This window comes from Borostomias antarcticus (genome assembly GCF_949987555.1).
Source record: "Borostomias antarcticus genome assembly, chromosome: 1".
Classification (NCBI taxonomy): domain Eukaryota; kingdom Metazoa; phylum Chordata; class Actinopteri; order Stomiiformes; family Stomiidae; genus Borostomias; species Borostomias antarcticus.
Window position 1 is genome coordinate 31,096,356 of NC_140234.1, and position 14,457 is coordinate 31,110,812.

At 44.1% G+C, this 14,457-nt stretch overlaps 1 protein-coding gene across 2 annotated transcripts in view; it reads right to left on the bottom strand.

The window, feature by feature from the left end:
• Positions 1–1,822: 1,822 nt before the first annotated feature.
• The window catches only part of cuedc1b (CUE domain containing 1b), a 28,432-nt gene continuing 15,797 nt past the window's right edge, over positions 1,823–14,457 (bottom strand). For both annotated transcript variants that reach the window (XM_084445144.1, XM_084445145.1), the window contains exons 3-11: positions 13,762–13,889; positions 13,018–13,144; positions 11,906–12,179; positions 7,662–7,727; positions 7,215–7,298; positions 6,942–7,035; positions 6,378–6,436; positions 6,158–6,227; positions 1,823–5,612 (exon numbers count right to left, since the gene is read on the bottom strand). In XM_084445144.1, the coding sequence (XP_084301270.1) occupies position 5,612; positions 6,158–6,227; positions 6,378–6,436; positions 6,942–7,035; positions 7,215–7,298; positions 7,662–7,727; positions 11,906–12,179; positions 13,018–13,144; positions 13,762–13,889 (903 nt within the window). In that variant the 3' untranslated portion in view covers positions 1,823–5,611. The remainder of the gene's footprint in view (positions 5,613–6,157; positions 6,228–6,377; positions 6,437–6,941; positions 7,036–7,214; positions 7,299–7,661; positions 7,728–11,905; positions 12,180–13,017; positions 13,145–13,761; positions 13,890–14,457) is intronic.

The window sequence follows — 14,457 nt, forward strand, 5'->3', positions numbered from 1 at the left end:
ACCCCCCCCCCAAGGCTGTGTTCTCTCCCCTCTACTCTTCTCCCTGTACACGAACAGCTGCACCTCCAGCCACCAGTCTGTTAAGCTCCTGAGGTTTGCAGACCTGGGGGCGGCTGTAGCTCAGTTGGTAGAGCGGGTGGTTCAATGATCGAAGGGTCAGCGGTTCGAATCCCAGCTCCGACTGTCCACATGTCGAAGTGTCCTTGAGCAAGACACCTAACCCCAAATTGCTCCCAATGAGCAGGTTAGCACCTTGCATGGCAGCTGCCGCCATTGGTGTGTGAATGGGTGAATGAGAGGCCATTGTAAAGCGCTTTGAGTGCCGCTAAGGTGGAAAAGCGCTATATAAATGCAGTCCATTTACCATTTAATTTACCACCCTCATCGGTCTCATCTCTGAGGGCGACAAGTCCGCCTACAGGTGGGGGATCGACCAGGTGCTGTCCTGGTGCGGCCAAAACAACCTGGAGCTCAATGCTCAAGACAGTGGAGATGGTTGTATACTTTAGAAAGAACCCAGGAACCCTTCAAGGGCACCCCCATCTCCCAGGACCTCAAGTAGGAGCTGAACATCAGGTCCCTTACAAGAATACACAGCTGAGGATGTACTTCCTGAGGCAGCTGAAGAAATTCAACATGCCAAAGGCAATGATGGTACTGTTCTACACCTCCATCATCAAGTCCCTCCTCACCTCCTCCATCACCGTATGGGTCTCTGGCGCAACAGAAAAAGTCAAGGCCAGATTACAGTGCATCATTCGTCCCACTGAGAGGGTGATTGGTTGCAAAACATCACAGATACATCATATTACACTCTGCACATACACTATCATATACGCTCACCACACTCCATTGTATTTAGCATTGTGCTTTTCTTTTTATTTGGTTATATTGTTTTTTGTTTTTGCACTGTCCTGTCCTGCACGCTGTCTAATGTCGTCTCCATCAGCGTATGCCATTACCCTAGACAAATTCCTAGTATCTGTAAACTACATGGCGAATAAACCGATCTTGAATTTTGGTAAGCTTATCATTTACCATGCAGGCCCTGCAGGGACCATTCAAGAATGTCCAGGCCTACATTTTCAGTCAATGTGGACGTAGAGTTTAGTTGGTTAAACTCACTCCTCCGTATGAATGCCGCCCACGTAGCGGTGTTTATGTAGCCAGTTTATGGGAGGTGGTTAACCTGTGTGTATTCGTAAGTCAGAACCGAGTTCAACCTGGGGCTGGGGAGGGGAGGAAACTGCCGACCGACAGTTCCGGTATTTGGGACTAGAAGCAGCTGACCGTCTTTAATTGGCTGCGAGTCCCATTTTGTTATCCAATGGGAAGGGCCTACTATTTGGACATTTTATTTTGTAGGTTTTGCACTTCCCTTTCACTGCAAGGTAACTGAATAAAACATGTTTATGTGAATGGAGGAACATGGCTATATCTTTAATTTTTTGAGGTTAATAGACCGAAATCTACGACATAGGCTACTGTCGCCATCTTTTGGTGTCCTTGTGCAAGAGAAAATAACCTTTGTCAAAATAATCAAACAAATGTTCAAATGTGAAATGAGTTTCTGTAGTAGGCCTATCAGGTAGGTGAATAGCCCTCTCTTGTGTAAAAAATTAAATAAAGAATTGTGTAAAATAAAAACCTATAATGAGTATGATCTCTTGATAAATCTGATCACACACAATATGAGAGGGTACAACACACTTTTATTATTTCAATGGCTAAGAAACTTTCTTAAGTTTAAGAAAAATCTGTACTGGAAAAAAATATTGAGAACACAACTATCACTTAAACCTTAATACGTTTTGTGGGGAGAAGCACAGACATTTTCCTGCAAACTGCTCATCTTACCCAACACCACAAACAAAAAAGACGCGTGCAAACTTATTTTGTCTCATACAAATTCAAGTTCTTATAAGATATTTCAGTTCAAATGACATTTCTGCTCTTTTATGAGGTTGACAGAGCAGAATAGTTAAGTTTCATACAAAAGAGACTGAAATCAGGCTTTTGGAGCTTGTTTTCAAACCATATCGCTTAATGTTATGTACATTCTTATGAAGGGCTGTATATTGGAAGACTGCAGGCTCGTGTTCTGCACTGTAAACAAGCATGTCTTCGGCTAACTGGCATCATCTTGCATGTACATTCAAATACCTGTGGTACAAGAAATTGTGTAAAAATAAACATCAGTCAAATTGAGAGAAAAATGTGCTAATCTGTGCTAGTCAGTCCATATCATAATCTCTACCAAAGGTCAGGATAGAGGACATAGAAGAGAGGAGAACTTGGCCAACAGACATTATTTCAGCTATAAGATATTCTAATAACACATTATTTCAATAATTGATATCTACACACAGTGATTGACAGTTATTTGCAGACACTCCATAACTACAATTTCTGAAGTGTGACTGTTGTTTTGGAAGAGAGGAAAGGGTCTTTTGAAAGTGCAATATTTTTTGTGATTTTTTTCTTAAGGGTTTTCTGAATGTTTTTGTTTGTTTGTCAAAGGCATTTGAGTTTATTTGTCCAACAACTAGAGAAAGAGGAGCTATGGAGTTCAAAGTGCAAAATATCAATAGGCTACGTGAGCAATGAATTATCTCATTTTTGGTCTATCTCACGGGTCAAGAAAATGCATCTAAAATACTGTCTGATCACTGAACAACATCGAACCTTTGGGAAAGAAACCACAGTCCTAAACATAACATTTTCTAAGTATTTGATGTGCTTTTATGAATTCAGAATTTGAAATGTAAGAACAATAGAAAGATGTGGTGAGGCCCTGAGAGGATCACAAATGTTTCAAGGAGCAAGTACTTATCTGTCCATCTATAAAATACATCACTAAACCATGCAGACGGGATTTCCTCTCATCAGATGCAGAGAACTGCCCTCATCATACAGATGTCAAATACCTTGAATGGAATATAACCTTTAACCTTCTCACTTTCCCAAAAAAAAAGAGGCGGATCAACAATTCTAAGCAAGCACTTTGTGACTGATATCATGCAACACATGAATACACATAACGGTGGGCTGGTCACTGTTTTTTTGTAAACAACCCGGCAAGTTGCCTGTTTAGCTGCAGTTGGGTCAGTGTTGGCTGGGAAAATAAATCTGTCCTATTACAAGAAGTAATTTTCTACATGTGACTCCAAGAGAAGGACATTGGACATTATTGTCATACTCCCATGTAGCATCCATGGCAGAATCACACTTAATTTAATAGGGTTTCCTTCCTTGTCTCTATCAGTAGTGATTGACAAATGCAAATGAAATAGGAAATCACAATGTAGTCTGTCTACAGGGGGTGGCCAAGAAGATTTCATGAATGAAAACAATCTTTATGATGAATGAATAGGAGACACAAAGCAGATGGTTCCTCATAGGTGTGGTTCCTGTGCAGGTTAAGCCAGTTGCTTATGGCTAGAGTACGAGACCTCAGTGGCTTTATTGGGGAACAGTGATTTATTGGGGCACATTTGGCAGGTGTTTCTGTGAATACGACAGCTCAATTTGTTGAGCAACTTGTTTCAAGGAGGAACAGTGTTTAAAGTAATGTCAGTAAGGAACTCTGAGGCAGAGACATCAGCAGTTAAGGGCAACTGTGTTTGCATGCTCCTAGATTGTTACAGCTTTGCCTTAGTTTGGGGTGCAAGGATAAAAAGTAATGGTAAAGTATTTACATAACTCTAAAAAAATAAGTAATTGAGGAATGACTGCGATGTACGGCATGAACAGGCTGCTTCATCAAGAACAGAGTGTTGCCAAAAACCCTATGAAGTGTCTTCTTATAAGTGTCTCTACCTTTTTGGCAAGAACCTTTATTATATGACAGACCAGTCAGCAGTAGTGTGGTGAGCGAAGGCCTAATCATATTACCAGTCACAGGTCAACTTCTGCAGTAGTAAAAGCTGTATTCTACAAAAAGCCAATTCAACACACACTTCATTTCCCTACCAAAATGTTTAAAGCTCAGGTTATAATATCCATGAAGAGGTCAAATAAAATTAGAGTTCAGAATAATGGCAGTTTGTGTTTGGTGGATGATGGCGCCCCCTATGTGGCATTCAGTGATGGTACAGATGAATTAGTGATTGAAATGGGCCATCACATTACAATGCAATCCCTTTTTTCAGATGGGCTTATGAAGACTTGAGTAGAAACCTTGACGGGAAACACTCACAATACAAGTACGATCGAATGAAAACAAAAACAAAACGTCCAAGAGGCAAAACGACGCAAATTCCATACCTGACTTTCAACAAAAAGACTTTCAACAATCAATACATCCCAACTCCCACACTTATTGGGAGTCCATCTTAATGTCAGTCTGACCATGTCAAATTCCCAAAACCAATCAATTTAAATGGGGAATGTTTTATCAAAATGGCTCCCTTTCTTCTCCAGTTCCCAAGACTCCTGAAGTAGTGACCAGTTACCAATGAGCACGGATCTAGGGCTGCAGCCAGCTCACCTGCTCAACCTCCCTCAAATTACAACCTTCTCATCATCACCATCGTCACTTTACACTTTGATGATATTGACTGATCCAGCTGCATATCAATGCCAGTCCTCACCTCATCAAGTCATATTCTGCTGTTTCTCCTACTTCGACTTCCCATCAAGCCAATGTAACAAAACACATTTCCACAGGAGAGTGAAAATAAGCATCACTGTTTATCAAATATTTCTAATGAAATTATTGTACACATTAAAATAACATGTTTGTTTAATAGAAATACGTGTTTCATTGAGGTTGAAATAGAAACTGTTTTGAAAAAAGCTAGAGTGAAAAGATATGGCAGTGTAGTTTGAAGGATATTGTGAGTTCCATATAATATATACATGTACTGTAAAATGTCATTGAGGTTTGTTGTAGGAGTTTTTGAAATATGGCAGGAAAAACTTTCAAAAAAGTTCATCATTACAATTACAGCTTGATAATGTGGAGGGAAACAACACCGTGAACACACAAGATGCTACTGTATCACGGTTCAGGCCAACAGACCTGTATGAAAGTCACTGTGATGTTGATATGAGGCAATTCAAATGTTATGATTTGTTACTGTTCATACAAGACTGAGCTGCAAATAAGTAATGCAATGACTAATGAATAAATGTGGGGACATATAAAAAAGGCTTGAGCACACTTTGGCTCATAGACCTGGAGGGACATGCCGCAGCCATAATCCACAGATTTGGCTGGCAATACAAGATGGGTCCATTTCACAAGACCATCATCACTATGTCCACCATGCACAATGGAGATAAAGGGAGCCAATATAAAAAATAATCACAAAAAAAGGCTACATTTATCTTTCCTTTACATATGAAATCATATATTAACAAATAGTTACAGAGATTATAAAGCAGTTATGAACATGTTTAGGCCCAGAGCGAAGGAGAGAGGTCCTCTCAGGGTAACAGTCTGTTCCTGCTTCTCTTGGGATATGGGAAGGGGGTTGTGGGCTGGGACTGGCTGGCCTGTGTTAGTGAGACAGGGCCAGAAAGCAGGTTAGGAGCGGCCGGACAGCTTCTAGGCTACCAGCCACAGGTCATTCTGCAGTCGCCATGGGAACCCTGATGCCAGGGGGGATCTGAAGGGTAAAGTAAACAAACAGATCTTTCAGATAAAAAGCAAACAGACAAAAGTATTCCATAAAAATACAAACGAGGGGTTCTCTGATGAACTTCAAGAGCCACTGCAAGCATGACTGCGGTCAAATTCAGCGAACAGAGGCAAATTTTTGTGGCGAACATGTTTTCTTTGAATGGTTAAATATGAACGGAGAGCCCTTCTGTGATCAACAATGATTTTCTGGATGATATATTTTGGATGTAGTCCCGATAGTACAACCTAATTTAACGTTAGTTAGAAGTAAAAGGGCTTCCGGTATTCCAATTCCCTCAGTCCAACCACCATTTTTGTTCACTGCAAACTACCTTTTCAGACGGTGCGCTCATGTTTGCCCACACAAAGCTAACTGAAAAAAGTTTAAAATAGTTGGTGAACATTTGTCATGTTTGCTGAATTTGAACACACCCCTGATCTGGTTTAACATTTGGTGGGAATGAGCAATTTTAGTACTTAAACAGTTTAAGACAATTATGAAATGTGCGTCGTCTGGGTGTGGCCTCTCACCATGACGCTGGTTCTCTGTGAGGCTCATCCTCTTCCTGAGTGGCTGATCTCCTAGGCTTGCCGTCTTCCTCTGTGTAAACACAAATTCAAAGCTTAAGTTCCAGTGGAAAAGTTACAGAAACTCTCTACTTGAATGAATACACAAAATACATTTCAAATAGCATATTGCAAATATACTAGCCTTTACATACATAATTCACAAAATAAATAAGGTATTTACCACAAGGGTTTCCCTCCACATCATCCAGGAGGTTGGCGGTGGAGTTGGCCGTGCCCAGTCTGAAGGGAAGCATGGTTAAAGGATACATACTGTAAACTTAGTAACTTGTTTTCCATTAATCCACCCTGATGTAAGACATTACAATATATATACAATACAATACAATACAATGAGTATTTAGTGGGTAAGCACATGAGTGATGAATATAGCTGTTTCTGCAACCCCCAAAATGTGATGCATGTGCAGAAACAGCTATATCTATCAAGTTCTTACTCGCCTAATTATAGTTTTACATACATAATGGATTGACAGAAGATGTATAAAATTAGATTTTTAGTTGGGTGCTGTCTAAACATCGCCTCATGACTGTAGGTCTTGATGAGAAGAGCTCTCTGTATTTTTGTCATTTGACATGAAAGAACTGGGGTCATAAATGGGTTCTGGCACAAACTAGTAATTGCACACCGATAAAGAGAGACTGTGGTACCCAAGAAAGTAGTTTTCCGATTTAGGTTGATATTTTCACTGCAGGACTTTCAGGCGGAAAAACAAAGTGAAGGATACGACTGATGCTTCAGGAACATTTTCCTTTTTGACTTCCTCCTCTTTGTCTTCTCCGAGAACGTTCTGGCGATTTCAAACAGCTTCTTTCTCGTTGCTGAGTGAGAAAGGAGAAAGAGAGAACGAGCGAAAGTTATGATGTCATCAAAGGTCATTTGCCTCTAATAGAGGTTTGAGTACATTAACCTCATTCATTAAGTCATTAAACCAACCATTCACAGGAGAGGGGTGGTACTTGTGGGTGTTGTTTGAGTGGTGACCCCGAGAGGCACTTACATTTGCCCATGTGCTTGAGCTTGTCTCTGAACATGGCGTCATCTGAGACGGCCACCTCCAAGGAGGCCGAGGCACACTGCTCTCCTGGGGGACAACGCCGCAAGAACAGTCGTCAAATAAGCTCTCAGAATATGTATTAGTGTGAGAAATCAACAACAGCAAACACACATGCACGATGGGGCAATCATTTGCATTCATTTTGTTAAAAGTGATAATCAGTGACACACACACACGCACATCCTCGAGCAGGTGCCAACATCACTGTGACGAAAGACTTGAGTCTAAGTATTTGAAATCTTTTCAGTTCAAGCACTCCAGACAGGCTAAGGCTGAGTGTTTCAAAGGGTTATTACAACACGATTGTCGGTTGGACACCGAAACACAGACAATAGCTAGACACACACACCCACAAGTCAAAATAACTAAGGAAGCATGAATGGTATCTACCTGTGGAATTCTCCACGCTAGATGAATGATTGGACTTGGATTTCTTTGATTCATACTTCAAGCGATCTAGAAGAGAGAAAGTGTCTGTTACGTCATCGATGCAGCAGACAGGGTGAGGGAGCAGATGCTTTCTACACGTTGCTTGTTCCTCCACTCACCCAGGGCCACGTAGATCCACCAGATACCTTGCTGTCCATTCATGCATATTTTAGAGTCTGGTTGGTAAGTATTTGCATAGGTCAGCAATGCTTATGGAAACTGATAGACTCAATGAGCCGTCCTCATCTTCTTCTTAACGATAACAGCATTGACAGCTGCGTATGTCCTGTTCGTTTCCACTCACTGATGCACAAGAGGATAAGACGTATCTGTCTGAATCTAGTCGAGCCTGGGTTAAGTGGGAAAAACAAGTCAAATGTTGAAAATGTTTAACTACCCCTTTAGAGTGAGACCAACACAAGTCCTACTGTAGTGCCGGTTTGAAGACTCTGGAATCCTTCCTTCCACCCTAACGCTGAGAAATCACTGATCTGACTGTGAGGGACAGCTGTGCACGGGTACATGCTTTCCCCTATCCAGTCATATGTTAGATCAGAGATTTCCCTATTGAGATAAGGGCACATTTTGTAGTATTCCAACAAAGGCTGGTCGTACGGTAGGATGACCATGATCAAACCATTCTAGAGAAGCCTGTGATCGCTACACCAAGGTCATTTTTCTGTGGGCCACAAACAAAAAAACATATTGAACTGGATGAGGAACGAGCCTACTTATAAAATTTGAGAATATGTTCATTTCCCATTGCAAAACGTATGTATCACTGTCAAAACCAGCTTTTCGGTTATTTCCCATGCAGAAAGGGGAGTGTGTTTAGAGAGAGAGGGGAGTGTGTTTAGAGAGAGAGGGGGGAGTGTGTTTAGAGAGAGAGGGGGGAGTGTGTTTAGAGTGGGGAGTGTGTTTAGAGAGAGAGAGGGGAGTGTGTTTAGAGAGAGAGAGAGAGAGAGAGAGAGGAGTGTGTTTAGAGAAAGAGAGAGAGAGAGAGAGAGAGAGAGAGAGGAGTGTGTTTAGATAGAGAGAGTGTGTTTAGAGAGAGAGAGGGGAGTGTGTTTAGAGAGAGGGGAGTGTGTTTAGAGAGAGAGGGGAGTGTGTTTAGAGAGAGAGGGGAGTGTGTTTAGAGAGAGAGAGGGGAGTGTGTTTAGAGAGAGAGTGGGGAGTGTGTTTAGAGAGAGAGGGGAGTGTGTTTAGAGAGAGAGAGGGGAGTGTGTTTAGAGAGAGAGAGGGGAGTGTGTTTAGAGAGAGTGAGAGAGAGAGAGAGAGAGAGAGAGAGAGAGAGGAGTGTGTTTAGAGAAAGAGAGAGAGAGAGAGAGAGAGAGAGAGAGGAGTGTGTTTAGATAAAGAGAGAGTGTGTTTAGAGAGAGAGAGGGGAGTGTGTTTAGAGATAGAGAGGGGAGTGTGTTTAGAGAGAGTGGGGAGTGTGTTTAGAGAGAGAGGGGGGAGTGTGTTTAGTGAGAGAGGGGAGTGTGTTTAGAGAGAGAGGGGAGTGTGTTTAGAGTGAGAGAGGGGAGTGTGTTTAGAGAGAGTGGGGAGTGTGTTTAGAGAGAGAGAGAGAGGGGAGTGTGTTTAGAGAGAGAGGGGAGTGTGTTTAGAGAGAGGGGAGTGTGTTTAGAGAGAGAGGGGAGTGTGTTTAGAGAGAGAGGGGAGTGTGTTTAGAGAGAGAGGGGAGTGTGTTTAGAGAGAGAGGGGAGTGTGTTTAGAGAGAGAGGGGAGTGTGTTTAGAGAGAGAGGGGAGTGTGTTTAGAGAGAGAGAGAGGAGTGTGTTTAGAGAGAGAGAGGGGAGTGTGTTTAGAGAGAGAGAGGAGTGTGTTTAGAGAGAGGGGAGTGTGTTTAGAGAGAGAGAGAGGAGTGTGTTTAGAGAGAGAGAGAGAGGGGAGTGTGTTTAGAGAGAGAGAGGGGAGTGTGTTTAGAGAGAGAGAGAGGAGTGTGTTCAGAGAGAGAGAGAGAGAGAGAGGAGTGTGTTTAGATAGAGAGTGGGGAGTGTGTTTAGAGAGAGAGAGGGGAGTGTGTTTAGAGAGAGAGGGGAGTGTGTTTAGAGAGAGGGGAGTGTGTTTAGAGAGAGAGAGGGGAGTGTGTTTAGAGAGAGAGAGGGGAGTGTGTTTAGAGAGAGAGAGAGAGGGGAGTGTGTTTAGAGAGAGAGGGGGGAGTGTGTTTAGAGAGAGAGGGGAGTGTGTTTAGAGAGAGAGAGGGGAGTGTGTTTAGAGAGAGGGGGGAGTGTGTTTAGAGAGAGAGGGGAGTGTGTTTAGAGAGAGAGGGGAGTGTGTTTAGAGAGAGAGGGGAGTGTGTTTAGAGAGAGAGGGGAGTGTGTTTAGAGAGAGAGGGGAGTGTGTTTAGAGAGAGAGAGGGGAGTGTGTTTAGAGAGAGGGGGGAGTGTGTTTAGAGAGAGGGGAGTGTGTTTAGAGAGAGAGAGGGGAGTGTGTTTAGAGAGAGAGAGAGGAGTGTGTTTAGAGAGAGAGAGAGAGGGGAGTGTGTTTAGAGAGAGAGAGGGGAGTGTGTTTAGAGAGAGAGAGAGAGGGGAGTGTGTTTAGAGAGAGAGAGGGGAGTGTGTTTAGAGAGAGAGAGGGGAGTGTGTTTAGAGAGAGAGTGGGGAGTGTGTTTAGAGAGAGAGAGGGGAGTGTGTTTAGAGAGAGAGAGGGGAGTGTGTTTAGAGAGAGAGTGGGGAGTGTGTTTAGAGAGAGAGAGGGGAGTGTGTTTAGAGAGAGAGAGGGGGGAGTGTGTTTAGAGAGAGAGAGGGGAATGTGTTTAGAGAGAGAGAGGGGAGTGTGTTTAGAGAGAGGGGAGTGTGTTTAGAGAGAGAGGGGAGTGTGTTTAGAGAGAGAGAGAGGAGTGTGTTTAGAGAGAGAGAGGAGTGTGTTTAGAGAGAGAGGGGAGTGTGTTTAGAGAGAGAGAGGGGAGTGTGTTTAGAGAGAGAGAGAGAGGAGTGTGTTTAGATAGAGAGAGAGTGGGGAGTAAGTTTAGAGAGAGAGGGGAGTAAGTTTAGAGAGAGAGGGGAGTGTTTAGAGTGAGGGGAGTGTGTTTAGAGAGAGAGAGGGGAGTGTGTTTAGAGAGAGAGGGGAGTGTGTTTAGAGAGAGAGAGAGGAGTGTGTTTAGATAGAGAGAGAGTGGGGAGTGTGTTTAGAGAGAGAGGGGAGTGTGTTTAGAGAGAGAGGGGGGAGTGTGTTTAGAGAGAGGGGAGTGTGTTTAGAGAGAGAGGGGAGTGTGTTTAGAGAGAGAGGGGAGTGTGTTTAGAGAGAGAGGGGGGAGTGTGTTTAGAGAGAGAGAGGGGAGTGTGTTTAGAGAGAGAGAGGGGAGTGTGTTTAGAGAGAGAGAGAGTGGGGAGTGTGTTTAGAGAGAGAGGGGGGAGTGTGTTTAGAGAGAGAGAGAGGAGTGTGTTTAGATAGAGAGGGGGGAGTGTCTTTAGAGAGAGAGGGGGGAGTGTCTTTAGAGAGAGAGGGGGGAGTGTGTTTAGAGAGAGAGAGAGAGGGGAGTGTGTTTAGAGAGAGAGAGAGGAGTGTGTTTAGATAGAGAGGGGGGAGTGTCTTTAGAGAGAGAGGGGGGAGTGTCTTTAGAGAGAGAGGGGGGAGTGTCTTTAGAGAGAGAGGGGGGAGTGTCTTTAGAGAGAGAGGGGAGTGTGTTTAGAGAGAGAGGGGGGAGTGTGTTTAGAGAGAGAGAGGAGTGTGTTTAGAGAGAGAGGGGAGTGTGTTTAGAGAGAGAGTGGGGAGTGTGTTTAGAGAGAGAGAGGAGTGTGTTTAGAGAGAGAGGGGAGTGTGTTTAGAGAAAGTGGGGAGTGTGTTTAAATAAACAGGGGAGTGTGTTTAGAGAGGAGTGTGTTTAGATAGAGAGAGAGGAGTGTGTTTAGAGAGAGAGGGGAGTGTGTTTAGAGAGAGTGAGGAGTGTGTTTAGAGAGAGAGGGGAGTGTGTTTAGAGAGAGTGAGGAGTGTGTTTAGAGAGAGAGTGGGGGAGTGTGTTTAGAGAGAGAGAGGAGTGTGTTTAGAGAGAGAGGGGAGTGTGTTTAGAGAAAGAGGGGAGTGTGTTTAGAAAGACAGGGGAGTGTGTTTAGAGAGAGAGGGGAGTGTGTTTAGAAAGACAGGGGAGTGTGTTTAGAGAGAGAGGGGAGTGTGTTTAGAGAGGAGTGTGTTTAGAGAGAGAGGGGAGTGTGTTTAGAGAGGAGTGTGTTTAGAGAGAGAGGGGAGTGTGTGTTTTTTATCCACCTTGCTCTAAGGCCACGAGGAACTCGCGGTTCCGCTGCAGCTCCCTCATGAACTCCTCGTTCTGCAGGAACAGGGCGATGCGCTCGTCCTCCAGGTACTGCTTCAGCTTCCTCTCCTGCTCTGTGGCGCCCGCCCCCGGCCCTGCCCCCGGCCCCGCCGCCGCCCCCGGACCGGACACGCCCCCACCTTGGGACACCCGCTGGGTGGCGGCGGAGGAGAGCGAGCAAGAGGAGGTGGAAGACGGCTGGGAGTGGGACAGGCTGCTCTGAGAACCCTGGGAGTGGAAAGAGAGAGAGAGAGCAAGAGCAAATGAAAGAGAGAGAGAGGAGGAGAGAATGAAAGAGAGGAAGAGAATGAAAGAGAGAAAGAGAGAGAGGAAGACAGAACGAAAGAGAGAGAAAGGAGGGAAGAGAATAAAAGAGAGAGAGGAAGAGAGAATGAAAGAGGTAGAGAATGAGACGGAGAGGAAGAGAGAATGGTGGGGGATAAGAGTGGCTATTCAAAGTATGCATACATCTATCTACCCTTGCTCAACATGTGTGCGCTGCAAACTAGATTTTAAAGGCGTTCAGTGACTTATTGATCTTTTGCCTACGCTGGACGGGGTGGGTGGGGGGTGTTAACTGATGTGATCCTAGATCTCTGATTGCATGTTGTCGTCAAGGTACCACAGCTTAGCAACTGGCGATGCGATTAGCATCTCTCAGACATTCCCTGAGTTTTGTACCTTTATACTGAAAAACCTCCCTGAGTTACCTTTATGCTGAAAAGCTTGGGTTACCTTTATACTGAAAAACATCCCGAGTGACCTTTACACTGAAAAAGATCCTCAAGCTGTTCCTTTATACTGAAAAACATCCCCAAGTTCGACCTTAATACTGCAAACATCCCTTGAGTTACCTTTATACTGAAAAACATCCCAAGTTCGACCTTTATACTGAAAAACATCCCCGAGCTGTACCTTTATACTGAAAAACACCCCAGAGTTGTACCTTTATATTGAAAAACATCCCTGAGTTGTACCTTTATATTGAAAACCATCCCTGAGTTGTACCTTTATATTGAAAAACATCCCTGAGTTGTACCTATAATGAAAAATATCCGAGTTGTACCTTTATAATGTCTCGCTGCTGAGGCAGGATCCTCAGGAAGTCGTCAGGCAGGCTCCCGAGCATCGGGGGGTTCCAGTTCCTGTAGCTTCGGACCTGTCGGTGGCCCGGGGGAGGCTGGGCCTCAAACCTGGTTGGAGAGGGGTGGTACATCGTCAAAAATAATTATAAACTACAGATGATCTGGTCCATGTGTAGTACATACACAGATAATAACTCCTCTTACACACTGAGGCTCAGCTAGAAACAAACAAGGTGCAGTTATTCATAAGATGGTCAGCAGGTGGAGCTTTCACAAAGGAATCATCAGAAATCCATAGGGCCTTATTCAGAGAGAGCATGCAAATCCACAAGGCACCCTAGAAACATTTCCTTTGGCCAGCTCAAGAAGTCAGATTGTGTGTCGAGAGACCGGACAACCCCGTGCGATGACGCAATAATGCATTCTCCTTCCTCCATTTCCTACACAGTGCAAACTTACACAGATCTTGTATGTATATGGATAGGTGAATGGAATGTATAGGAACGCTTGCTTTCTATCAGTTCAGTTGGATTAGCGATGCAGTTCAGAAATAGGAGCGGGAGAAGCATTGTTCAGACTAACATTACCCAAAGTGGAAGTTGTTTACCATCCAGGATCTGCAGCAAACAATCTATTACAGGCTTGATATGCTTAGGCCTAATTATAAGCTTAATTTGATCCCAAGACTCTCTTCCCAGTTAAGACATGCCCTCTTCCTGTCCTACCTTGGCGGAGGCGTGGGCGGGGCCTCCGGGTACTTCCTGTCGTAGATGTGCATGTCGTAAGTGGGCGGGGAGTAGACGGGGGGCGGTTCCTCATCCGAACTGTCTGGCTCCAATGTCCGCTCCAAGATCTACGGCCGCCGGTGACCAGGGAGAAGAAGGAGATGGGGGAGGTGAACAGGTTGGTAACAGAGGCTGTAACAGCATACTGTACAACCCAGAAAGAAAGTTGAAATCTTTGGCCATTTGATCTGATCAAACTATTAAAACACATAATTGCTCCATAAACACATCATAGCTATGCCCAAAAAAGTATTTTATTGAGTCTAGGCTGGACAAATAGCGTCTTGCTAACACAACTGGGGCACATGAACAGTGCTATTTTTAGACCGTAGTGCTACCCTGACTTTCTATTCCAGTGAGTGGACTTGGGTTGCAGTTTCTCTGACATGACTTGGCTTACGATTGAATATACTCTCTGGGGGGGTGGGATGTACAGGCCCTTCCCGTCACTGATGCTAAGTTTAGTCGTTTGGACAATCAAGTTACGAAGGCAAGCAGGAATTAGACTCCTGTCCACGTTAGCCTTTACCAGGTAGCATAATGTTTAAAGGGGTAGTGTGTTATTTTGGACATTTAGCCCTATTTGTGGTCTGTCTACCATGAGCCTGAAACAAAGAGACCATCATTTCACTGATC